The sequence below is a fragment of the Squalius cephalus genome (genome assembly GCF_949319135.1).
Source record: "Squalius cephalus genome assembly, chromosome: 2".
NCBI classification, from domain to species: domain Eukaryota; kingdom Metazoa; phylum Chordata; class Actinopteri; order Cypriniformes; family Leuciscidae; genus Squalius; species Squalius cephalus.
This window is the reverse complement of record NC_137123.1, coordinates 11,257,215-11,282,069: the sequence shown is the minus strand read 5'-3', so window position 1 is coordinate 11,282,069 and position 24,855 is coordinate 11,257,215. Positions and strand designations below refer to the sequence as shown.

The window sequence follows — 24,855 nt, the reverse complement described above, 5'->3', positions numbered from 1 at the left end:
TGGCTTTAACGAGGAGCAATGGCGTTTGTCCACATTCCTCTCCTACGACGACACAACGTTTCGTCCGGCCACCCATCACTTTGCAGATGCGCTTTGGGGCTGCTCTCGTCATTAAACCGCGGAGACGTTGCCTAATGCTTCATAAAATCCAATCTGCCTATTTACATGACAGTCGCCATTAAGATGAGCAAAGTTGTGTGCCATTGGGTAAGTTGTGTCAAAATGGAGGCCCACTGTCTTAGACTTTGAAAACCCCTGGGTTAATGTGTTGCTGGACTAAGATGTGTCTTTCAAAAAATATTCTCTTAATAATTGTCTTCATGGAGTACAGCATCTGAATCTGATCTAACATCGGTTTCCATCTGTTATTGTTTTAGTTGCTTTACAGCATCACTTTGCCATCACTTCCACAACATCTACTAGTTCTACTACTACAGGTGTTTTACTGGACTGATATTGAAATGCAACCCTACATAATTAATGTCTTCATGAAGAACACAGAATTTAATTTCTGACTTGGCATCTCTTTCCATCTCGTAAATTGTACAGGTCATTTGCTGACAATGTCTTCCACAACATCTATCAGTCCCACTACTGCAGGTGAGCATGTTGCCGGGCTGAAATGTAGCTCTCAAAAGCAGCTCCTCCTAACAATTGTCTTCACGGAGATCACAGTAATTCAGCCTCTGAGTCTGATTTAGCATCTATTTCTATCTGCTATTGTTTCAGTTACTTTACAGCCGGTCACTTCCACAATATCTACTAGTTCTACATCTACAGGTGAGGATGACTCTAGACTGAATATGGCCTTTTAAAAGAAACCCTCATGAAGAACACAGTTCATCATCTGAGTTTAATTTAACACAGTGTTCCCATACATTGATTTATTTGTGGCGGCCTGCCACAATATCAACATTGACCACCACAAATAGATTTCAGTACCTCCCATTCATTAAGTACACTGTGGTGACACGAAAATAGATTTAAATTTCTCATAATAACATAAAAAGTCTTTGATGTTGAGTTTTGCACCATTGCTGTTAAACAACACTGTTAGACCTTACCGGGTTTTTTTACAGTAAAATACTGGCAACACTGTTGCCAGTAATTTACTGTTAATTGTACAGTTCTTTACTGTAATCTACAGTATGTTACTGTAAAAATGCACCAAAACTCGAGTTAACTAATTTCATTTGCAGAAACCGACTGTCTTAAATTAACCAACTGTCATTTAAAAGTATTACTGTGAACTTATTTCATTTGAAACCACAAAAAAAGTTTTGGTAAATAAAGAGATTTCCACTGGACCAGCAACTACACAGTCACCGCCTGTTAAATAAAGCAACATGCAGCGTTTCATCAATGTTTGTAGATCTTCTCCTGGACTGAAGCACAGGCTCTACTCTTCTGCACAATGGTGACCCAAAAAACTAGATTTTACAGTAAACTACTGGCAACAGTGTTGCCAGTATAAAACAGTTTTATAACTTACAGTTTATTACTGTTAAAATACATTTTGTGGGTGTGACTTTTTATCTTACACTGTTAACCCTTTCAACCCCACAGGGAAATCCACACTACAAAGAGTAAAAGTAACATTGAGACAGTGTTGCAGTGAGATAATTAAGGGAATATGTAAGTGATTGTTGAGCATTAGTGATGAACACCTGCTGTTAGAACAGAAAATAGAGAAACACAATAACTACGACTGACTTCCAGCCATTACACATTATTACACTTATTATTACCAGTATGACTTTATTTCTGTCATACATCTACAGAAGTTGTTATTAAGATGTTTAATTGAAAATGTTTGTTTGAAGTTACCGTTATAGAGATCAGTGCTTGCTTTAGTAGGGATGCTGATGCTAAAACATTCATTTTTCTTTTGCTACTGTGCTACTGTGTTTTTGCAAGTCACACTTGTGCGCACACAGTTTATGAATGATTGCGGTTGTAATGCTTATGGTGACAAATTCATCATATTGCAGGTTCATTCACTAAGGAATTAATTCTTATTCATTCAGAGTTTTATCCTCGATCAAAAGTGTTACATTAGCACCACTGTGAAACTACAGCAATAAATTGCTATGACTCATTTTTTTTTAACACATCATGCATAAACCAAAAAAAAAAGCTACACTATATAATAGAAACACAGAGATATCACAATTTAGCACATTAATCTCAACAATGGTGGCAAAACATTTTTTATTCATGCAGCAGTGCATGCTGGGAGTTTAATATTATCCTGGAACCCAGCATGCATTGCGACATGAAACTTGTCACCATTGTTGAGATTCATGTGCTGATTTTTGATGTCTGTGTGTGTCTAAGTCAAGCAGGAGTAAAATAAAATTTTATGCACTATATGATTGTTATTTTTCAGAAGACATGATTACAGAAATTTTGATTTCATTTTGTAGATACACAGATTTATGCTAAATATGACATACCCATAAATTCAATGAATATATACAGGAAAAATCTGAAAATCAGATAATCCAAGATGATTGTAACATCATCTCAAAAGAATAAAAACACCTGATCAATTTCCTCTTGACTTTTTCCTGCCATAACAAATGTGTTTTATAAACTCACTGTTACAGCAGTCAGAGAGAGATGAATGGGGAAGAAGTCAAGGGACAAGAGACCAACTAAAGCAAATACTGATCTCCATCATGGTGACAACAAACTTTATTATTAACTAAATCTCTGTTAATTCTCAACAAGAACTTTTGTACATGTATGAAAGAAATAATCGTAAACTGGTTTGTAAACTGGTTTCACACTCAGTGTTGCCGGAAGTCAATTGTAGTTTTTGTGTTTCTCTTTTTTCTGTTCTTGTTTCTCTGTCCTTCAGTGATTCTGCTTATCAGGTGTTCATCAGTGTCTCAATTCACTCACTTCTTTTCATTCACTCTGTCAAGGGGACTATATTAGTGAACTACTGTAGGGAATAGTGAATGAGGGTATAGGGTGTGATTGGGAAAACAGCCTCTTAGTGTCGATTTTGAGCACTGTTAATTCACAGTATATTCCTGTAGGCTATTTTTGTTTTCTACGGTATATTACTGTTTTAATGGAAAATGGTATGATATTGTCAGAATTACGCCTTTTTTTACAGCAAGGGCTAACAGTGAAACTAAAATCGAAGCACGAAAAGACTGTCTTTATTAAAAAGGATGTCTGTTTGCGCTGTGCAAAGATAAGTGCGCACTTCGCGGGATCAGCACATGATCAGCTCCGCGGGTTCGATTCTCAATACCGGTTCACAGTAGCTGCGTTTCCATTACCCTTGAGAGTGTGCAAATTAATAATGCAAATTGAACATACGACCAATGGAAACACGTCATTTTGCAAAAACTCCCGTATCTCGGGAAAAGTTTTAACGTTTTTTAAAAGTTTTTGCAAAATGACGTGTTTCCATTGGTTGTATGTTCAATTTGCATTATTAATTTGCACAATTTCAAGGGTGGTTTTTCAGGCAATTTGAAAAAGGAATATTTAGCAAAAATGCAATGGAAACAGTTTTTTTCGCATTTACAGGTCACCTGGCATCATTCATCACATGATCATTCTTTAAAGAAGGTGCGGTATGTTTAGACAGAAGATGAGACAAAGTTATTTGTTAAAGGGGGGGGTGAAATGCTCATTTTCACTCAATCTCCTGTTAATCTTGAGTACCTATAGAGTAGTATTGCATCCTTCATATCTCCAAAAAGTCTTTAGTTTTATTATATTTATAAAAGAAAGATAGGCTGTACCGAGTCTTTCCGGAAAAAACCGAGCGTCTGGAGGCGGGCCCTGTGGGCGAAGCCAGAGCCATAGAGAGAATCCGTCGATCTGGGCTTTGTTTATAAAACATTCATCGTCGAAATGCAGGGAACAAACAGTCTACACAACTCGTTTTTGCCCCGGAAAAACAATCTGCATCCATTGTTCCTAACGCTGGGTTCTTTGGGAAGCTGAACATGGTAAGCTTTCCCTTACATCCAAAAACACACTTTGTTTGGAGACACTATGCAGCGCTGCCGATGATTTCCTGTTGAAGCGCGTTGATGTGCGCGGTCTCGCTCTCCTCTGGTCGACGTGTGCGCGGGCGAGCTTTTCCGAGAGAAATGCTCATATAAGGAGTTCCACTCTGGTCTACGTCATTAGATCCACGGTCGAAAAAAAACCAGCCGAAACTTGTACCAACCCGGAAGTAAGATTTTCGGCACAGAAATTCTCCGTTATTCATCCAAAATATTTTTAAAAAACTTTGGCCATGTTAAGCATGAGAATCCATCTCTTTAACACTGTAAACAACTCTGAATACATGAAACACCATTGTACCCCCCCCTTTAAACTATGCATTATTCTTTATGAACTATTCATCCGGAAATTCTGAATCCACAGTTCTTCTTTGAAATCGTGTACTATGACCTCACAGAAACGCCTCATACATTCTGCTCCCAGTATAAGGGGCAATCCTTGCCATTAATGCTTGGATAACGCGCCTACGTAACCTTCAATTAAAAAGAATGGCTAGTGCAGTGGCTGGGATTTACGTAAACCTATATCCATCACCATGATTTTTGGAATCACTGATAGCGAGAGGGAAAAAATCACATTTTAGTTGTATAACATCAGTTAATGGAAACGCTGTCATTTCGCAATATTTTGTATCGACCTTTAGAAAATATCACAAAAGTTTTGCGCATATCTGTAATGTACATGCAACTAATGAATGCAGTGAACTCCATCTGTGCATGAGTTGAATTTAGCATACATTTGGGAATGTAGAGGGCACCAGTTACGCATTATTTTCACATTTGCATAATTGACGATTACAGCATTTCACTAGATTTATAATGTAAAATTGCTTTCCGCCAAAATAAAAGCTTGACTGCAGTTTACGTCAAAATTAAAGCTCACAGGTGTATCGATTGCATGGCCCAGAAGGGACCGAGGTCCACCCAACCCAGTTTCACAAAATGACAGTTTCTGTTTTGTATTGTTTCAGTTCCTTTACACATGGTCACTTCCACAACATCTACCAGTCCCACTACTACAGGTGAATGTGTTGCCAAACTGGAATGTGGGTTTCAAAAGAAGCTCCTCCTAGTAATTGTCTACATGAAGAACACAGTAATTCAGCATCTGAATCTGATCTAACATGTTTCCATCTTTTATTGTTTCAGCTTATTTACAGTTGGTCACTTCCACAACATCTAGTTCTACATCTACAGGTGAGTATAATTCTAGACTGAATGTAGAGTTATAAAATAAACCCCTCACTGTCATCTGAGTTTGATTTAACATCTGTTTTCATCTGTTATGTTTTCAGTTTCTTTACTGCCTGTCACTTCCACAACATCTACCAGTTCCACTACTTCAGGTGAATGTGTTGCTGGACTAATATGTGGCTTCATGAAGAACACAGAAATTCAACATCTGAGTCTGATTTAACATCTGTTGTTTCAGTTGCTTTACAGCCGGTCACTTCCACAACATCTACTAGCTCTACTTCTGCAGGTGAGGATGATTCTAGACTAAATGTGACCTTTAAAAAAACGAAAAAAGAAAGAAATGATTTTCTTCATGAAGAACGATTATTTCATCATCTGCGTATAATTGAACATGTTTCCATCTGTTATGTTTTCAGTTTCTTTACTCCCTGTCACTTCCACAGGATCGACCAGTTCCACTACTTCAGGTTAATATGTTGCTGGACTAAGATGTGGCTTTCAAAAAAGATTCTCTTAATAATTGTCTTCATGAAGTACAGCATCTGAATCTGATCTAACATCGGTTTCCATCTGTTATTGTTTTAGTTGCTTTACAGCCCGTCACTTCCACAACATCTACTAGTTCTACTTCTACAGGTGAGGATGAAGTTTTACTGGACTGATATTGAAATGCAACCCTACATAATTAATGTCTTCATGAAGAACACATAATTTAATTTCTGACTTGGCATCTCTTTCCATCTCGTAAATTGTACAGGTAATTTGCTGACAATGTCTTCCACAACATCTATCAGTCCCACTACTGCAGGTGAGCATGTTGCCGGACTGAAATGTAGCTCTCAAAAGCAGCTCCTCCTAACAATTGTCTTCACTGAGATCACAGTAATTCAGCCTCTGAGTCTGATTTAGCATCTATTTCTATCTGCTATTGTTTCAGTTACTTTACAGCCGGTCACTTCCACAATATCTACTAGTTCTACATCTACAGGTGAGGATGACTCTAGACTGAATATGGCCTTTTAAAAGAAACCCTCATGAAGAACACAGTTCATCATCTGAGTTTGATTTAAAGCTACACTGTGTAATATTTTAAGATGATTTTTTAAGATGATGAGTTATTTCAAAATTATACGTTCTCATTAATGTGTAATCACTTCAACCAACTAATTAAGTATTCTCGTAAGTGTATAATCTGCTATTTAGAATACATACGAGCGAGTCGCTCGAATGGTGGAAGCCATGTTGCGCATCCATCTTGAAAATACATTAGACAAAGAGGGACATACAAGCTTCGCCTTTCGCGTTTTTACACTCAGTTGCACCGTGACGAATGCGAGAGGGAGATTTGCTCGCGTTTGCCGGCAGATTTGAAATAATACGGCCACCATAGGAGTTAAAACGCCTTCGGAATGGGAGGGGCTAGAAAGTAATATTCAGTTGGTAGTCATATACAATTTCACCGCTAGATGGGAGTAAATCCTACACAGTGTAGCTTTAACACAGTGTTTCCCATACATTGATTTATTTGTGGTGGCCTGCCACAATATCAACATTGACCACCACAAATAGATTTCAGTACCTACCATTCATTAAGTAGACTGTGGTGACCCGAAAATAGATTTAAACTTCTCATAATAACATAAAAAGTCTTTAATGTTGAGTTTTGCGGCATTTCTGAAATCGAACTAAAATCAAAGCACGAAAAGACTGTCCTTATTAAAAGACTGTCTGTTTTGTGCTGTGCAAAGATAAGTGCGCACTTCGCGCGATCAGCACATGATCAGGGCTGCGTTCTCCGAAACTACCTTAACGCTACGTCGTTCTTAAGTTGTACCTTAAGAAGTACCTTATCGTTAATACGTGTTTTCCGAAACCTTCTTAGTTAAGTATACCTTCTTTAAGTCATACGTTCGTAAGGTTGGTCTGGAGCGCTCTTAGCTATACCTTATCGCTGCTGACGGTTCATACCGCTAGTGGCCACCACTAAGCAAAAAGCTTTTTTACATCGCAGTTTAATTACACATAGAAAATTTTATATGAACATTTAATATAAAATCTGATGTAGTATAAAAAATACATTTTTTCTTTACTTTAAAATTTTACACATAAAATACTTAAGTTGTTATAGCCTACACCCAGTGTATGGAAGTGTTTTCATTAATAAAGTTTCCATACACTAATGGTTGTTAGCTTTTTTAATTACTATCCTAAGGCACATCAGCTGGCGAACCATTTGACAGAAAAGGCTTAGGAGTCTATATAAAGAAAGATGAGTTTACACAAACTTTATAGCTATGGCAGCAAGACAGCGAGTACTTGTTTTAAATCAAAGACGGCGCCGTCCGCGGAGCCAGTTAGTGTATGTCAACTACATGGCTGGTGGATAATCAGCATACGTTGTGGAGAACATTAACACACTTATGGCCGTGAGGGTTTGGGATTGCACACTTGCTAAATTATAAACACATACTCATATTTATTTCTGCATGTACATATTTCAATGAGCCCAGATAAATTCAGTTTGTTCTATTTCTAAAACGCTTCTTTATAAAGAACATTGTTTTCTCAATACTTTACCTATACCGCTGTGAAGGAAAGAGCGTACAATCGATCATCGAGGCATCGATATCAACCTATTCAGCGCCTCCACCATGGACAGCGCCTGCTAAGGTCGAACTTAAGAAGGTTTACTTTAAGCAACATCCTAAGGTATAGTTCGGAGAACACACGTAGGAAATGTATACCTGTAGTTAAGGTGTACCTTTTGAGTCTTCGTAGCGCGCTAAGAGACAACGTTATCGGAGAACGCAGCCCAGCTCCGCGGGTTCGATTCTCTATACTGGTTCACAGTAGCTGCTTTTCCATTATCCTTAAAATTGCGCAAATTAATAATGCAAATTGAACATACGACCAATGGAAACACGTAATTTCGCAAAAAGTCCCATATATCGCGAAAAGGTTTTAACGCTCACATGAGGTGGTTTTTCAGGCAATTCGAAAAAGGAATACTTAGCAAAAATGCAATGGAAACAGGTTTTTTCGCATTTACAGGTCACCTGGCATCATTAGGAGCCAAGCACCGAAGGTGCGGAGGCACCTATTGTTTTTGTTCGCGTTCTTATTATTATTAGGGGCCAAGCACCGAAGGTTTTATTATTCTTCCGACTGGGAGTCTATGGCAGCCCATAGAACCGCTTGCGGGAAAGTTATGAAATTTGGTACCCTGATAGAGGACAGACTGAAAAGTCACCATAGCAAATTTGGTGTCTTAAAACCAATCCCTCTAGCGCCACCACCTGTCCAAAGTTTCACTAATATTTTTCTAATAACTTTTGAACAGTAAGGCCAATCAACAAAATTCGTTTTTCCTCTGATTCCTGAGCTCATGACGATTCGATTGCACCCTATGACGTCATTTTCCGTCATAAAAATATGTCCGCCATTTTGAATTTTTTTAAAACACTACTTTTTCGAACTCGTCCTAGATGGTTTGTCCGATTTGCACGAAAATTTAACCAGATCATCTTCAGGAAGTGCTGACCAAAAGTTATGGAATTCAAATTGATTCGTCAAACCGTTTTCGATAAACACGCGAACAAATTTTACGTAGCGCCTGCAAAAACAGTCGTAAGTGTGTATCTCCGCAACGGTTTATCATATTCAGACCAAACTTGGTACATGTCATCACAAGCATGACCTGAGGCTACATGCTGCGTTTCGGCACAGCGCCACCTACTGGTCCGGAGATATGAAAAATTTATATTTTTGCTTATAACTTCTGAACAGTTTGTCCAAAAATCATAAAATTGGTCTCATTAGATTCAGGGCAACATGCCGATTCGACTGATATCCAATTTTACCATATCGGCCATTTTGACTGTCGGCCATTTTAAATTTTGGGCTAAAATGCTGTATTTTAAGAACGCATGAGCGGATTGTTACGAAACTTGGTATGGGTCATCAGCACAATGTCCTGAAGTAGTGTGAGAAGTTTCGAAACAGCGCCACCTAGTGGTGAATTATTTTTTTTCAAATGCTTATAACTTTGGGTGTGGTCGACTTATTTTCACGAGACTCATCTAATTAGACTCCTGAAACCTTGCCGAGTCCTACGATACCAAACATGCTAGGTTTCGCCTTACGGTTTGTGTAGCGTTGTGATTTAGCGCTTAAAAAACATTTGGCGATATCTTCGAAACCGCTAGTCCGATCGAGACGAAACCACCGTCTGAAGTTTGAAAACATAGGTCGATAACTAAATGCGAATGCCCAAATGCAAAAATATTGATAGTAAGGGGTAGTAAAATTCAATCAAAGTCATGTGTCAGTCATTTTTTATGTGTTTTTTCATATAAATGTATATAACTCTGAAGTGAATTGAGATATTTTCACCAAAATTGGCACACATATGTATGGGCTCACTCTGAGGACACATAAAAAAAATGGTGTGACTGAGCCTCTTGGTGGCACTATAATAGAACAAAACATGAAATTCCCATTGACTTCAATACAATTTTGTGAAATAAAATGCTATATTAAACAAATGCATTGGTGTAATATTACGAAACTCAGAATGTGCCAACAACACCATCCCCTGAAGGTACTCAAAATATTTTGAAACAGCGCCACCTAGTGGTCAAAAGTTATAACAAAATTTCCAAAAAGGCTAATAACTTTTGAATAAATCTGGCTATTGAAATGCCACTGGTCTTAATAGATTCCTTGGGTCAAACCGAGAACATAGATACCTGTCCGCCATCTTGATTTTCAGTCAAAACCTACTTTTTCGAACTCCTCCTAGACCGTTTGTCCGATTTTCACCAAAATCGAATCGTATCATTTCCAGACCGTGCCGACTAAAAGTTATGGATTTCGTGTCGATAGACGAAACCGTTTTCGTATAGCGCAGCAGCAAAGTTGAGGCATGATGCTAATAGCACTATTCAGGCTTTATCTCTGCAATGCCTTGACATATTGACACCAAAGTTTGTATGTGTCATTGTCACTTCACTCTGACCACATCACATCAGTTTTGTAACTGTGCCACCTATTGGTCGAAAGTGATAATCCATTAAATCATATTTTTATTTACTGTTTCTATGATTTTTCAGGCATTTTTCCTAAAATCCTCTTTAATGTCTTTAAATTGCTCAGTGTCGCAGTTGGTCTGACACTTTCAGCAATGTTGGCATGTCTTGTCATCTGATTGTGCTTGGCCCCAGTAATTGCTGCTTGCAGCTATATTTCTTCACATGATCATTCTTTAAAGAAGGTGCGGTTTGTTTACACAGAAGATATGAGACAAATTTAATTGTTAAAATATGCATTATTCTTTTTGAACTATTCATCCGGAAATTCTGAATCCACAGTTGTTCTTTGAAATCGTGTAATATGACCTCACAGAAACGCCTCATACATTCTGCTCCCAGTATAAGGGGCAATCCTTGCGATTAATACTTGGATAACGCGCCTACGTAACCTTCAATTAAAAATAATGGCTAGCGCGGTGGCTGGGATTTACGTAAAACATCTGAGTTTGATTTAACATCTGTTTTCATCTGTTATGTTTTCAGTTTCTTTACTGCCTGTCACTTCCACAACATCTACCAGTTCCACTACTTCAGGTGAATGTGTTGCTGGACTAATATGTGGCTTCACGAAGAACACAGCAATTCAACATCTGAGTCTGATTTAACATCTGTTGTTTCAGTTGCTTTACAGCCGGTCACTTCCACAACATCTACTAGCTCTACTTCTACAGGTGAGGATGATTCTAGACTAAATGTGACCTTTAAAAAAAGAAAAAAAAAGAAAAATTATTTTCTTCTTGGTGAACGAGTATTTCATCATCTGAGTATAATTTAACATGTTTCCATCTGTTATGTTTTCAGTTTCTTTACTCCCTGTCACTTCCACAGGATCGACCAGTTCCACTACTTCAGGTTAATGTGTTGCTGGACTAAGATGTGGCTTTCAAAAAAGATTCTCTTAATAATTGTCTTCATGAAGAACAAAATAATTCAGCATCTGAATATGATCTAACATCAGTTTCCATCTGTTATTGTTTTAGTTGCTTTACAGCCCGTCACTTCCACAACATCTACTAGTTCTACTACTACAGGTGTTTTACTGGACTGATATTGAAATGCAACCCTACATAATTAATGTCTTCATGAAGAACACAGAATTTAATTTCTGACTTGGCATCTCTTTCCATCTCGTAAATTGTACAGGTCATTTGCTGACAATGTCTTCCACAACATCTATCAGTCCCACTACTGCAGGTGAGCATGTTGCCGGACTGAAATGTAGCTTTCAACAGAAGCCCTTATTAATAATTATCTTCATAAAGAACACTGAAATGCAGCTTTTGAGTCTGATTTAGCATCTGTTTCCATATGTTTTTCTTTCAGTGTCTTTACAGCCGGTCACTTCCACAACATCTACTAGTTCTACTTCTACAGGTGAGGATGTTGTACTGGACTGTGATATTAAAATGCAACCCTCCATAATTAATGTCTTCATGAAGAACAAAGAAGTTCCTTAAAATAGGACTTGGCATCTCTTCCCATCTTGTAAATTTTACAGGTCATTTGCTGACAATGTCTTCCACAACATCTATCAGTCCCTCTACTGCAGGTGAGCATGTTGCCGGACTGAAATGTAGCTCTCAAAAGCAGCTCCTCTTAACAATTGTCTTCACGGAGAATACCACAACATCACCCAGTCCCACTCAAATGAAAGGGAAGGAATTTAAAAGGAATTTTATTCTGAAAGAAATTTAAAATGATTTCATAAGACTTTTCTCATTCCAGGTCTGATTATGACACTGCAGGACGAATGCAATGTAAGTTGTTGCAGGGTAAATTTCTGTAACAACAGCTCAATAATGCAAAATAATGTGTACTGTTTTGTATTATTGTCAGTGTTGTTGTTTATAATATGTAGTAGAATATTAGAGCAATTAACTTTCATTTGACTTCAAATACTCCACAGTGCACACATGTTCAGTTTTCAGTTTATTTTTAAAGCTCAATTGTGATTTCAGAGTCAGACCACAGGGCGATGTGTAGAAAATCTTCTTGACCGGATAGAGAACATTACAGATGAAGTGCTCCCCTTGACCGTAAGACAAAAATGACAAAATAATCATTATTTGTCACTTCCATAAATTATCCTGTAGCCAATGCTTTCTTTTGTTTCAACGTTTACAAATAATCCTATTTATATGATTACTAAAATAGGATGTGAAAACAATTTTTAATATGGTCCTCAACGCATCAGAGAAGGTTTTAGTGTCATCATCTGCTGACCCAAATAAACTGGTGTCAGATGGAAACCGTGTGTTGAAAGCCAGTGAGAAGCTGGTGTCCATGCTGGTGAAGCCAACAGACACATATGCCAATGTCAGTTTTTATCTTGACACTGTGGGTAAGTGAAAACCAAACTAAGAATACTGTGAAATTACTGACTTAATGTGCTCAGTAGAGGACCTTTTGACTTTTTTAGATGGCCTAATTGTTAATACGGATTCCATTACATACAGTAACTGTATTTTTTAATCAGAGGTTGAAGTCTTCATCGTTGGACCAAATGCAACCTTAGATAAAATTCCTCGACTTAATACGACAAATTCTTCTGTGGACATTGATCTCATTGGGATTGCCAAGAACAACGATGACAGTATGTGACAGGTTTTAGTTTGATTAAATGAACAAGAAAACTATAAAAGAGACATCACTAATGACAATAAAAAAGAACGTTGATTTGGTTTATTGCATGTAAGCTTCTGTTTGTGTCACACAGGATCAGCTGCTGTGGGTTTCATGAGTTATAACACAATGGAGAATCTACTGAAGCCCGACTTCTTCAACACATCAAATGACACGATTAAAACCATGATGTCCACTGTGATCTCAGCTACTCTTCCCAAAACCACCAACACTAAACTCACCAAACCAGTCAACTTCACCCTCAAACACATCAGAGTGAGAGACTGAAATGTGTTTTTGTCCAACCTGAGAACTGATGAACATCTGGAAACATCTAATATTCAGTGTTGTTATATTTTCTGCCTGTTCTTTCTTCTTTTTGCAGGAGTTTGACCCCATCGGTTCTCTGTCCTGTGTGTACTGGAATATCAGCGAGTGGATTGTAGATGGTTGTTCTGTTTTAGAGACCAACAGCAGCTACACTGTGTGTTCCTGTGTTCATCTGTCCACATTCGCTCTCATCATGCAAACCAGCCGTCCACCAGAGGTACGAGAACATTTATAGTGAGCATTGAAGAACAGCACAGATTTGGCACTCATGTACTCTGACATGTTTTCTCAGAGCGACCCACCGCTGGACCTGTTGAATTTGGTGTGTGTGATCGTGGGGCTGGTGTTCTTCAGTTTGGCCCTGTTGACCTTTGCCCTTTGTCAGTGGAGTCCTAGAGTAAATAATGTGGCTCGAATCAACATCTGCATCAGTCTACTGTTGGCTCACCTTCTGTTCCTGCTCACACAACAGTTCCTGAGCCTCATACGCCCTCATCAGGTGAGAATGATGAAGGAGCCCTACAGCTCAGCACAGTCTCACTGAGAATCATCATAACCGTCTCTCATGATCTCCAGGTGTTGTGTGCCGTGATATCAGGTGTGCTGCACTTCCTCTTCCTCTCCGGCTTTGTGTGGATGTTCATTGAAGCTGTGCTGCTCTTCATCTGTGTGAAGAACCTATCACAGATCAGCTCCATTAATAGGGAGGTGCTTAGCAGAGAATTCCTGTGTGTGATTGGATATACGGTTCCTCTGGTTGTGGTGGGCATGTCTGCTGTGGTGGGTCCTAAAGGCTACGGAAGTGAACAGTGAGTTTAATTTGAGTGACTCATTGCTCAAAATCTTCATCCATGTTTGTTCATTGATTATTTGGCTATATCTTCCTCCAAACAGGTGCTGGATTAAAATCGATGAAGGTTTTATCTGGAGTTTTCTGGGACCGGTTTGCATGATTCTATCAGTAAACACATTTCTCGTTTAATTTTGCTCATGACTTTGTATTAAATGGAAAACAATTGGATTAATTAATTTTTTTTTTACTTTGCAGTCAAACACAATTCTTTTCATCAAGATCATCATCCATCTGAACTCAACTCTCAAAAATCTGAACGCTGAAGTTTCACAGATGAAACAAACCAAGTAACAAACATGATTGAATTGCTCTATTAAAAAAAGAACATATAGTCAAGTAAGACACATTAAGTCTCTTTTTTCTGTTTCTCTGCAGGATTATGGTATTTAAAACACTGGCTCAGTTTGTGATTCTTGGTTGCTCCTGGATTCTGGGTTTCTTCACTAATGGCAGGAAGGAGCTGGAGATCCTCTTCCTGATCTTGAACTCCCAGCAGGGAACCTTCATCTTCCTGATCTATTGTGTACTCAATGATGAGGTCAGATATTATACATCCTACTAAGTAAACCATTTCAGTGTCTCCAGAGACAGTATAAGGAAGAAACTACGGTGACGCATTGCTGCCACATACATATTATTTTTCCACTCAATTCGCTAGTTGCCCGTGGCCGCTATTTTGGATTTCAGATCTGCGAGTGTACGCGTAGACACTTCCGGTTTCGCATTACGCCCGGTGCAGGGAGCCGGAGAAAGCCGAAAATTATCTTTTATAGTTGTTTATAGAATCAATTATCACTTAAAATACTACTAAGATCCATATTACTATCACACGAGCCAATGGCAATTAAATGCACGGATGCATAGTCAGATTAATGAATGAAATACAACTGTTCACGAACAGAAGATTGTATTTGACTCATGCTGCATACACATACGCAATGACAATTATGCCTACTGTAAATATAGAGTTACAACTACGATTAGAGTTGTTTGCATAAAATGCACCGTGAACATTCACGTTTGCCCTGTGATAGGCTACAATTTATCTCCATAAATACTATTTTCTCAATTCTGCGCATATATTTTTACTTACTTACATCAGTTGCTCGATCAATATTATCATCACATATTTTACATTTACATTTTTAACTGTAGGTACCACAAACAATTGAATATAGGTAAGTTTGTGTATATTTTACACGTAGTAAAATACTGTATGTGCTGCTTATAAACTCCAGATAGATAATGATTTATGAAACAGATCTTTACTCATCTCACTTGCACACAATAAATGCAGTAATAGAAAGCATAGAAACACACAGGTGAAATACACTGAAAATGATATGCATTTAAAAATGTGGTCGGGTTGAAGTCATCCCTCCGGATGTTCTGCATCCACTCGGCCCGTACCGCAGCGTCAACGGGGAATGCATGAAAGATGACTTCTCTGTTGTAACGTGACAAAATGGCACATAACGGCACACAACGATGAAGTGCTGAGGCTGTCACCCTCTGATAGGCAAGTCACCTCTCTTGAATCCTAAAAAGACTCATTGTGAAAAAATATCTCTGTGGTAATGGAACTCGGTCGCTGTTGTCTCTCGCTCTCACTGTCAGGTCACCGGAACTACTGGCCCACACACTCAATTTCGAACGTCGACGGTCGCCGTGCATGGAGCGAATTATGTCGTAATAACGAGATATGTCGTTAAAACGACATAATATGTCGTAATAACAAGATGTTATGTCATTAAAATGACATATTTTCATTACTACAGATTAGCAGATGAGCCCAGAATACGAACATTGCGTTTAATTGCACATTAGGCTAAGCGTTTTACTCCCATAGAAAACCCTTATAATAAAGAAAAAGCTTAATGTTAGGCTACTTCAGTGATAAAGATCAAATGCTGTACACACCTTATTAATAAACCATACTATCCTACAGAAAAGCAGATGAGCCCAGAATATGAACGCAACGCATTTAATTTCACGTTAAGCATTTTCCTCCCATAGAAACCCTTTATTATAAAGAAAATAAAGGTGGCTCTTAACGTGTCTTTCTGTGGGAGGATGGCATTGCGGTGCACAGCAAATCCTTTAAATGGTATTCAATGCAAAACAAAAATCATACTTCCCAGTGGGCATTTGATGTCAATTTAACATCAATATGACATCACATTGATGTCAAAATTACGTCACGAAATAGGTCAAAAATGAAAGTCATATTGACGTCAAAGTGTCGATGTCAATTTGATGTCAAGATTTTGACCTCTGCTGATGTCATTTTGCCAAACAAAAAGGTGAAATGTACACTTATTACCAGCTTCACTTAAAACTAACCAGATTTAATTTATTTAATTTCCAGTTTAATGAAATCATATTTTGCATTTTAAAGTCACCATGATGGTGGTTAGCGTTTGCTTTAGTTGTGCTCTTGACCCTTGACTCTTTAATATACAAAAAACATTAATCTATGGCATTACTTAGACGCACACAGACATCAAGAAACAGCATATGAATCTCAACAATGGTGACAATCAAACAAAATATACAGATAATCAGATCAACTCCAGCTGCATAATTTATTAAAGCCGCAATGCATGCTGGGAGATGTGGGTGAGTTTTGATTGGTGGTACCCAGCATGCACTGCAGCATGAAGCATTTCATTGATTGTCACCATTGTTGAGAGTCATACACTGATTCTTGATGGCGAAGTAATAATGTAGAGGAAAGAGTTTAATGCACTAAAATGTTTTTAAAATCATTTGATAAACAACACTGCTCTCATGCTGTAAAATGTAATGGATTCTATTATAATACAACATAAAAACCACAAGTCCTATATAATCAAAACATTAGACACGGAACATGATCAGTGGTTTAGGCATTTACATGATGATATCATCATCATCAATAAACAGCCAACATCTCCTGATCTCATGGCTTTTTTAGCTACAACACATGTGCTTTATAAACACACAGTTATAGCAGCCAGAGAAAATTTTATATTAAAGAGTCAAGGGTCAAGAGCACAACTAAAGCAAATGCTAACCACCATGACATGGAGGCGCCGGCGTGATCACTCGCATTTTCCTATTAACAGTGGAAAAAAATTTAAATACTCAATCATTTCTGGTCATACAGAAAAGAATAATACATCAGTCACAACTACTTTTATTTGTGTAAACTCACAACAACAAGAAAACGTTGTGCCTTTGTAAAATAAAAGAAAATGAACAGGGCACGCTTTCATGGTCTCCGTGAATTTGAGCGCGTCTCAAAAATGAACTGAAAAACAGTGTATAGACAAGTCTCACAGACATGAGAATTATAGCTATCTATATAAATCTTATAAGAAATGTCCACCAACGAAAAAATCCAATCGGAAGCAAATACGTACAGTACCATCTGATGTAATCCTGTCCTTATGAAAGGCGCATCTACTTTACAGCGGAGATGTGTGGAGATATGTTTGCAGCCTACACTGATTTAGAAAACACTAGTTCATTAATAAACATTTAAAATGCTTTGTTATTTTTTCAGACACATTTATTATCATTAGCCTACTTTTGCCGGTGCTTTGCGGCAAGATTTATGCATGCACTTGAGCGCGGAATATAGGCTATAGCCTACATGCACCCAGGATTGAATATAAATGTGCGATTAGTCCTAATTACTTAAATGAATGACTACTAGTCTAGAAAAATCTTTAGTTTATGGCAACTCTAATCAATAGCCTACATTTAATAGTTGACATTATTTAATTAGTAATTAGTATCCAGCTTTTTACATTAAATTAGTTGAGTTAGCATAGTTAATGAACTGATAAAATAATAAAATAAGGTTTAAATTAAGATACTAACCATATATTTCTGTATAGCATTGCTTATTCCACCACACAAAGGACTGTTTATAAGGTGACAATCCATTATAGACTACATGTGAAGATTGTAGGCTGTATCTTGAAGACTTTTGTATTGTATTGTATCTTCTGTTATAAAGACGAAGATTGACATTTCGTTAATTAAAAAAAAAAAGAAAAAAAGAACACAATGTTGTAAAAAAATAAACAACTTAGGCTATGTTCTGTTAGATGTGTTTGACTACTTTTTGTTTAATTATATCTCTAGGTAATGAAGATATAGCCTATTAACAAAAATAAATCTTATATATAATATATTGTATAAAAAAAAATAAAAAAAACGTATAGGCCTATATAAAATATATTTTAAAAAAGGGCCTCATTGATTAATTTTGCCTGGGGCCCCCATTCAGTGTAGGTTCGCCTCTGATTGGGGGCTGCTACTATTTGCTTCAGCTTTTTGAACGTAGAAGTGTGATAAAGACATGATAGGCTATCAATTTTATGTGGATAAAGGCATATTTTGTACATGACTACACATGTCCTTATAAGGCCAAGAAAATATATTGTTAACGACATAGCATCTCATTATTACAAGAAAATATGTCTTTTTAGCGACATAAGATCTCATTATTACGACATAATTGAGTGGAAAAACTAATATGTATGTGGCAGCAATGCGTCACCGTAAGAAACACATCTAAAAATGCAAATCTAGTCTCTTTTCTTACCTGTTTAATATAAACAAACTCCATTACGGTTCATGAGTTTCATCTCATCTTGTGTCATTCTTGTCCAGGTTAGACAGCAGTACATGAAGTTCTTCAGAAGTCTTTGCTGTGGATCCAAACAACACTGAGGACTACAGCTAAACTTAAATATTTGTAAATGTTGGCAAAAACAACAACAACAACAAAAAAAACTGAAAACTATTTGTGTGTGCATTGTAAAGGGAAATAACAAATGAATTTAAATGATGGAATCAGTTATTTATTATATTATGTTATCAGTTATGTTATAAATTGTATTTTTGTTTGTCAAGCTCAGAAAGCTGACTGTTTCTTCTGTAAGGACAATTTTTACAGTATATTATTTTAAATATTCATACACCTCATACTTAATATGTCATATAAATGCAAAATGTATTTTCAGGATGCAGGACCACAGGTTTTATGGGTATTGTGATATACATTTAAAAATATACTATAAAAGTAACTCAATGAACAGCTAATGTCTCTGTATTTTCATTTGGCTTAAATTGTGTATTTAAACACAAATTAATAGATTACATTTTGCTTTTGTTCAGGTTTTCCTGTAGTATTTGAATGTAATTTTATTACAAAAAATCTCTAATTGCATTGAAATTTATTTATTTATTTATTTTTACGTTCCACAACAAAAATGCTCCATAATAGACTGACTCTGGATTGAGAAGAATATTCTACACAGTAAAAAATTGTCCTGAAAATTAACGGTAAAATACTGGCAAAATTAAAGACTATTCTTTGAGTTTTTTTCTTTGTGCGCAGCCATACAATGTTACAGAAGCATCCAGTGGACCAATAGAAGTGATTTTTGCCCCTTCTTTTGGTTTTTATTTTGGAAATGGACCTGCCAGCTGTTGCTAGAGCTAGAGCAAGGGAACCGATCACTGTAAGACCATGAGACTTTATATAGTGCATCTCCACAAATGCGTTTGTGGAGTGGTGTGAGTAATGGATCTGAACAACTTTTAAGAGATCCTTTGGATCAGGCACGTGCACACATAGACATCAAAGGGGGCTTGAGCACCTGCCCTTTTTATTCCTGGAGAGAAAGTGCCCTTTTTTCTGGGGTGCTTTTTTTTTTTTTTTTTTTTTGAAAAATAATATATATTCCTGTTTGCGTACAGCTTCCCTGTCAAACAAATATATTTATTGAAGAATAGTATATCTAAATATCAGGTCAGGAGTTCTGAAGCGCTCCCTCTCTCCCGATTAAAACCCGATTGTATTGCTTCCGCTAAAGAAAATAGTACGCTCCGTCTCTACGGTTAGAGTCCATAGCAACGCTCTGTTTTTCATGGCAACGGTCTGTTATACTCCGCACAGCGGTCTGATATCAAGAAATAACAGACCGCATTCTACATTGGAATTCAACCAAGCCATGTAATGAAATAAGTTAGTAATAAAATAAGCATACATCACCACCAGGTGATATGCTTTAGTTATTTTGTTTATCCTATTTACCTGCATTGCCCTGTCAATTAGATGCAAATGTGCGCATTTTAACTAGTTGACGCCTAATTTGCATACAGAACGTCCCCAGTTAATGACTTACATCAAGAGTCTTTCCCCCTGAAATTTAGACATCTAAATTGGTGAATTTAGAAGAAATCTACAGATGCAAACAGATGGAGGATACAATCTAAAAAATGTAGTAAATCTGAGTAACTGCATCTGGTACATTAATCAATAAAACTTGTGTAGAAATAAGTTAACATTAAACATTAAAAATAACAATATTTATAAATTAACTTTTTATTTATGAGTAATTTAACTTTTTTTTTATTTCCTCTAAACCTTTATAAAATAGTATTCCATATAACCACAAATACATACATGACATTGGCTTTTATTGAATTTTTACTTAATTATTTTGGTAAGTTTAATTCAAACAATCAAGTAAGATTTTCAGAGATTTTATTAAGTTAATAAAGTTAAATATTTCTGTAATATTTACTAAGCCACAGAATATTTTTAAGAGTGTAGTAGGTTTAAAACAAACTCCATCTAAATGTGGATTTTGAAGGTTTTATTTGATGATAGTCCTCCCTGCTCCTCAAATGTGAAACTAAGTCCATGTCAGTCACCATCAGTTATTGTGTATGTGTCTGTGTGTGTACATGCATAGCAATAATAATATTAATGTATTTGATTAAAACATTAAGGCAATTCAGTATTCTGATGCTTGGTTGTGTGAAGCTAAAAAGTTATTTTGCTTGTGAAACAAAAAGTATTTAAACAATTAATAAATATACAGTATACTAACTAGTAGCATTGAAAATGTTTTCAAAACATGCACATTGTGGAATGGTTTCCTTTGCTGCTCTATAAACCTAGTGAATACTAAGGAGACCATGGTTTCTGTGTGAACTGATTATTTTGTAGACATCTTTTGAAAATGAAACAATTGCATGAGTTTGAGGAAGATAAAATTAATTAACTTTTTAAATTAATTTTTTAAAAAGGAAGTCAGAGTTGCGTTAATATATATACTTTTTTGTTTAAAAAAAGAAAAAAAATACGGAATTATGAGAAGTGCCCTTTATTTCACTTGAGCCCCTGCCCCTCAAAATGTCTGTGCACGTCCCTGCTTTGGATTACATTGAAAATTCTACAAATATTATTCTGTACAAGGACAGTGCTGCTATAATCAATAAAGTCAACCTAACTCAGAAAATAGGCTCTAAATAAGTTGTGATTCAGGTCAATAAATTATTAGATTAAAACATAACCAACACCATCAGTTCACCTTTTCACTTTGTTCATCTGGCTGTTCATCTGGCTCAGTTACAGCAGCCAAAAATCTAAAGTTAAAAATGCAAGGGTCAAGAGCCCAAATAAAGCAAACACTGATCACCAAAACTTAACATTTGTGATTTTCTCCTTCAGTGATTCTGCTTGTTAACATCAGGTGTCTTCAATAATGCTCAATCATCACTTAATTATCTCATTAACTTCAACACTGCTTTTAGCACTGACCAAAAGTTATAATTTGTTATTAAAAGATGATTTGGCCCTTTTTTTTTTTCTTTTTTTTTTGCCACAGATCAGACATGTTTTTTGAAATACATTGCTAGAATCATTTTTTTTATTTTTTTTTTTAAGAAACAAACAGACATCAGGAATCAGCATACATATATCTCAACAATGGTGACATGCTTCATGCTGCAATGCATGCTGGGACCTACTATGGTACCTACCAGAATGCATTGCAGCAGGAAGCATGTCACAGTTGTTGAGATTCGTATGCTAATTCTTGATGTCTGTGTGTGTGTGTGTGTGTCTAAAGATTTTTCCCATTAATTAAAAAAAAAATAATAATAATTCTCATTTCATAATTAAGATTGTCTCATCTGTGACACAAAATTATTGTTGGTGAAAATAATATTTTAATAACAAATAACCACTTTTAGTCAGAGAAAACAGTTAATTATTTTTACATTATGATGCTGTAAACTATATCACCTAATCATTTTCGTTTCTGGCTTTCTTTGCAACACATTGTGTGTTTTGGTAAAAAAACTGTTATAAAGACCACAAACTGGGTCCATATGTGCTCTGAGCAGAGTTAATTTAACACTGGGGATTTGCTGTGTGTATCCTTGATTTCTATAATAATGAATTCCTTATTTAGGCTTTTAGGGTTAACTTTGGCATACTCCCAAGGCTCAGTTTCCTAACCTGGGTTACACTTTCTCATATGCTTACTATTCTACAAAGTAATATAAGAGTGATGACAAATAACCAACTGCAAATTCATACTGTTTAATGAAAGTCACGAGTGCAAATGTATACAGTACAAACACCAGCACCAGATAAAAGTTTACAGGAGTTGATCAGCATCTGTTCATCATTTGACCACCACCAAATCTGCTAGAAGTGTCTCTTAATATCATTGTTATCCTGGAAAACTCAAAATTATCATAATTATCAACTACAGAACTCAACTGTTGAATACAAGTTTTCATCACATCGACTACATGATCTAAAATATGACTAACTAAACAAGAAAACCAAATCTGTCAAATGAAACATCCACCAAAAGGAGAGAAAGATGAAGACGTTGATTTCTCACTACAGCTAAAGAATGTTTTCAGACTCGTTTTCATGTGAAATTCAAACTATTTTCTATGGAAATTATTGCGTAATACCAGTTTATGTCAGAGTATTTTTAGTTCCTCTCACACTTTCTCTAGAGTTATATTCAGACATTACTGTAAGACATTTTCATCTTTGCATTGATTTGTTTTTTTGGTTTATTTAGTTGGAACCGTATTTGTATGTACGGATAACATTGTCTTTATGATGTTTAACATTCATAATGACACTAAAGCCGTCCTGATGTTGATTGTAGTTTGTAGTTCTGTTGTCTTTGTGTTGATGATGTTCTGGATCTGAAACTCGTCCTGAACGCTGCAGCGTCTCCACAAATCCATTCACTCCGGACAGATTAAACACTTCTGAAAAAAAACATTGATTGACATTAAATGTTGTTTTAAAAGTAAAAAGATTTAAACATCTTTACTCACTTCTTGCATCCTTTCACAAAGTTAGTTTACTTCTAAAACATTTTTTCAGAGAATATATCAATATAATTATGTTTGTTTTTCTTACTTCATCAGCTTTTTTTTATTATTATTGTTTTAAATCAGAACTATAACAAAACATAATGCTTATGCCAATGGAATGAGAACAATATAATTAAATGAAGATATTTTCTCCAGAAACATGTAAATTCTTTTTACAGATGTGAGTGATTTCTAAGAATTAAGAAAGGTTTTTCTGCATGTAGAGTCCAACTTTGGTCAGAAGTTGGATTTGGGTTGAAAATGATATTCAGGTCCAAGCTCCAATGTTGGACAAACGTCAACTTTTGATTGGAATGAACAGCAAAGAAAAATTGTGAAATGCATGGCAGTAAAGAGTGCCAAACATGTACCATCAATGACGGATGACTCCCTGAACACTGCTTGTGACTTGACTAGACATTTACAACACTATTTGCTTTTTATTTCAATGAACATGGATTAAAGGTTAATCTGCAGAACAATTAAGAAAATGTCCATATTTTAGGACGCACATGTTTTTCAAACAAACAAAGGTTTCTCACCTGTCTGAAGAACGTCCTGCAAACTGTCACATAATACTGCAGTCAATCAAATCAGTACAGCATACAAGAATATCACAGGCCGATTCAGGGTCCACTTCCACTGTTCCTTCAGATGCTGTTTCATGACAAGAACATTTGCATTTGGAATTGCAATGAGCCTTGCATTTCCCACAGGCATGCTTGTGTTTATTAGAATCCATGGCTCGTATAGTTTGTTGATTCGTTTCAGCCGGTGAGATGATCTGGAGACATCAGATCTTCACCAGTCTTTATCTTGTGTGATCAGACTGTGATTTGCATATGTACGGCCTTACAGGAGAGCTCTGAGCTCATGCAGCCAATCCACTGCTCTCACACAACTAAAATTAGCATAAAAAACATCTGCCCTTCTCTGAAAACTCAAAAAAATGTAAATGTACCTAAAAATGGTAACATCTAAAATAAATGATTTTATTGATATCAAAAAATATGATGTAATGTCACTGAATCAACCTTAATACATTGATTTATACCTGAAAACTACATTATAAGGGTTAAATCTATAAAGTAAGTTTGCCACTTCTTGCTATGGATTATTCTCTAAAATTTTCTGTCATATTTTGTAAGAGAATTGTGATGGAATAATGAATGTGATGTCGAAATAGCATCATCATTTATCTCTGTCAGGAACAGGAAGATTTGTTTGTGCATTCAGTGGATGAAAGTAACTTTGAATGAGTGTTTAATAAATCATTAAATGAACTTGAGAGTCTAGACATAAGAAAACAGGAGATCAGTGTTTGTCATTAGGTTTCTTCAGGACTGGTGACCCAACACACTGTTTATTGAACAAATATAAGTGAAACAATAATGCGAAATACTGAATATCATTAATATTACCATGACCTGCAAAGAAACAAAACATAATGTAAATATATACGTAATAAGTAAATATCATATAGCCAATAATTAGCCACACAAATGACAGAAACTAAGGGACGGAGCTT

At 36.3% G+C, this 24,855-nt stretch overlaps 1 protein-coding gene across 1 annotated transcript in view; it reads left to right on the top strand.

Moving 5' to 3' along the window:
* LOC307152184 (uncharacterized protein) overlaps positions 1-19,217 on the top strand; it is a 93,914-nt gene extending 74,697 nt beyond the window's left edge. Inside the window, exons 14-42 of the mRNA XM_079860598.1 lie at positions 550-600; positions 730-780; positions 5,009-5,059; positions 5,187-5,234; positions 5,333-5,383; positions 5,470-5,520; positions 5,651-5,701; positions 5,820-5,870; positions 5,992-6,042; positions 6,172-6,222; positions 10,808-10,858; positions 10,945-10,995; positions 11,126-11,176; positions 11,305-11,355; positions 11,468-11,518; positions 11,648-11,698; positions 11,823-11,873; positions 12,050-12,081; positions 12,283-12,360; positions 12,479-12,665; positions 12,801-12,917; positions 13,041-13,222; positions 13,332-13,493; positions 13,569-13,775; positions 13,853-14,085; positions 14,171-14,237; positions 14,325-14,416; positions 14,505-14,667; positions 18,795-19,217. Of these exons, the coding sequence (XP_079716724.1) occupies positions 550-600; positions 730-780; positions 5,009-5,059; positions 5,187-5,234; positions 5,333-5,383; positions 5,470-5,520; positions 5,651-5,701; positions 5,820-5,870; positions 5,992-6,042; positions 6,172-6,222; positions 10,808-10,858; positions 10,945-10,995; positions 11,126-11,176; positions 11,305-11,355; positions 11,468-11,518; positions 11,648-11,698; positions 11,823-11,873; positions 12,050-12,081; positions 12,283-12,360; positions 12,479-12,665; positions 12,801-12,917; positions 13,041-13,222; positions 13,332-13,493; positions 13,569-13,775; positions 13,853-14,085; positions 14,171-14,237; positions 14,325-14,416; positions 14,505-14,667; positions 18,795-18,854 (2,444 nt within the window). The 3' untranslated portion in view covers positions 18,855-19,217. The remainder of the gene's footprint in view (positions 1-549; positions 601-729; positions 781-5,008; positions 5,060-5,186; positions 5,235-5,332; positions 5,384-5,469; positions 5,521-5,650; positions 5,702-5,819; positions 5,871-5,991; positions 6,043-6,171; positions 6,223-10,807; positions 10,859-10,944; positions 10,996-11,125; positions 11,177-11,304; positions 11,356-11,467; positions 11,519-11,647; positions 11,699-11,822; positions 11,874-12,049; positions 12,082-12,282; positions 12,361-12,478; positions 12,666-12,800; positions 12,918-13,040; positions 13,223-13,331; positions 13,494-13,568; positions 13,776-13,852; positions 14,086-14,170; positions 14,238-14,324; positions 14,417-14,504; positions 14,668-18,794) is intronic.
* Positions 19,218-24,855: the final 5,638 nt, after the last annotated feature.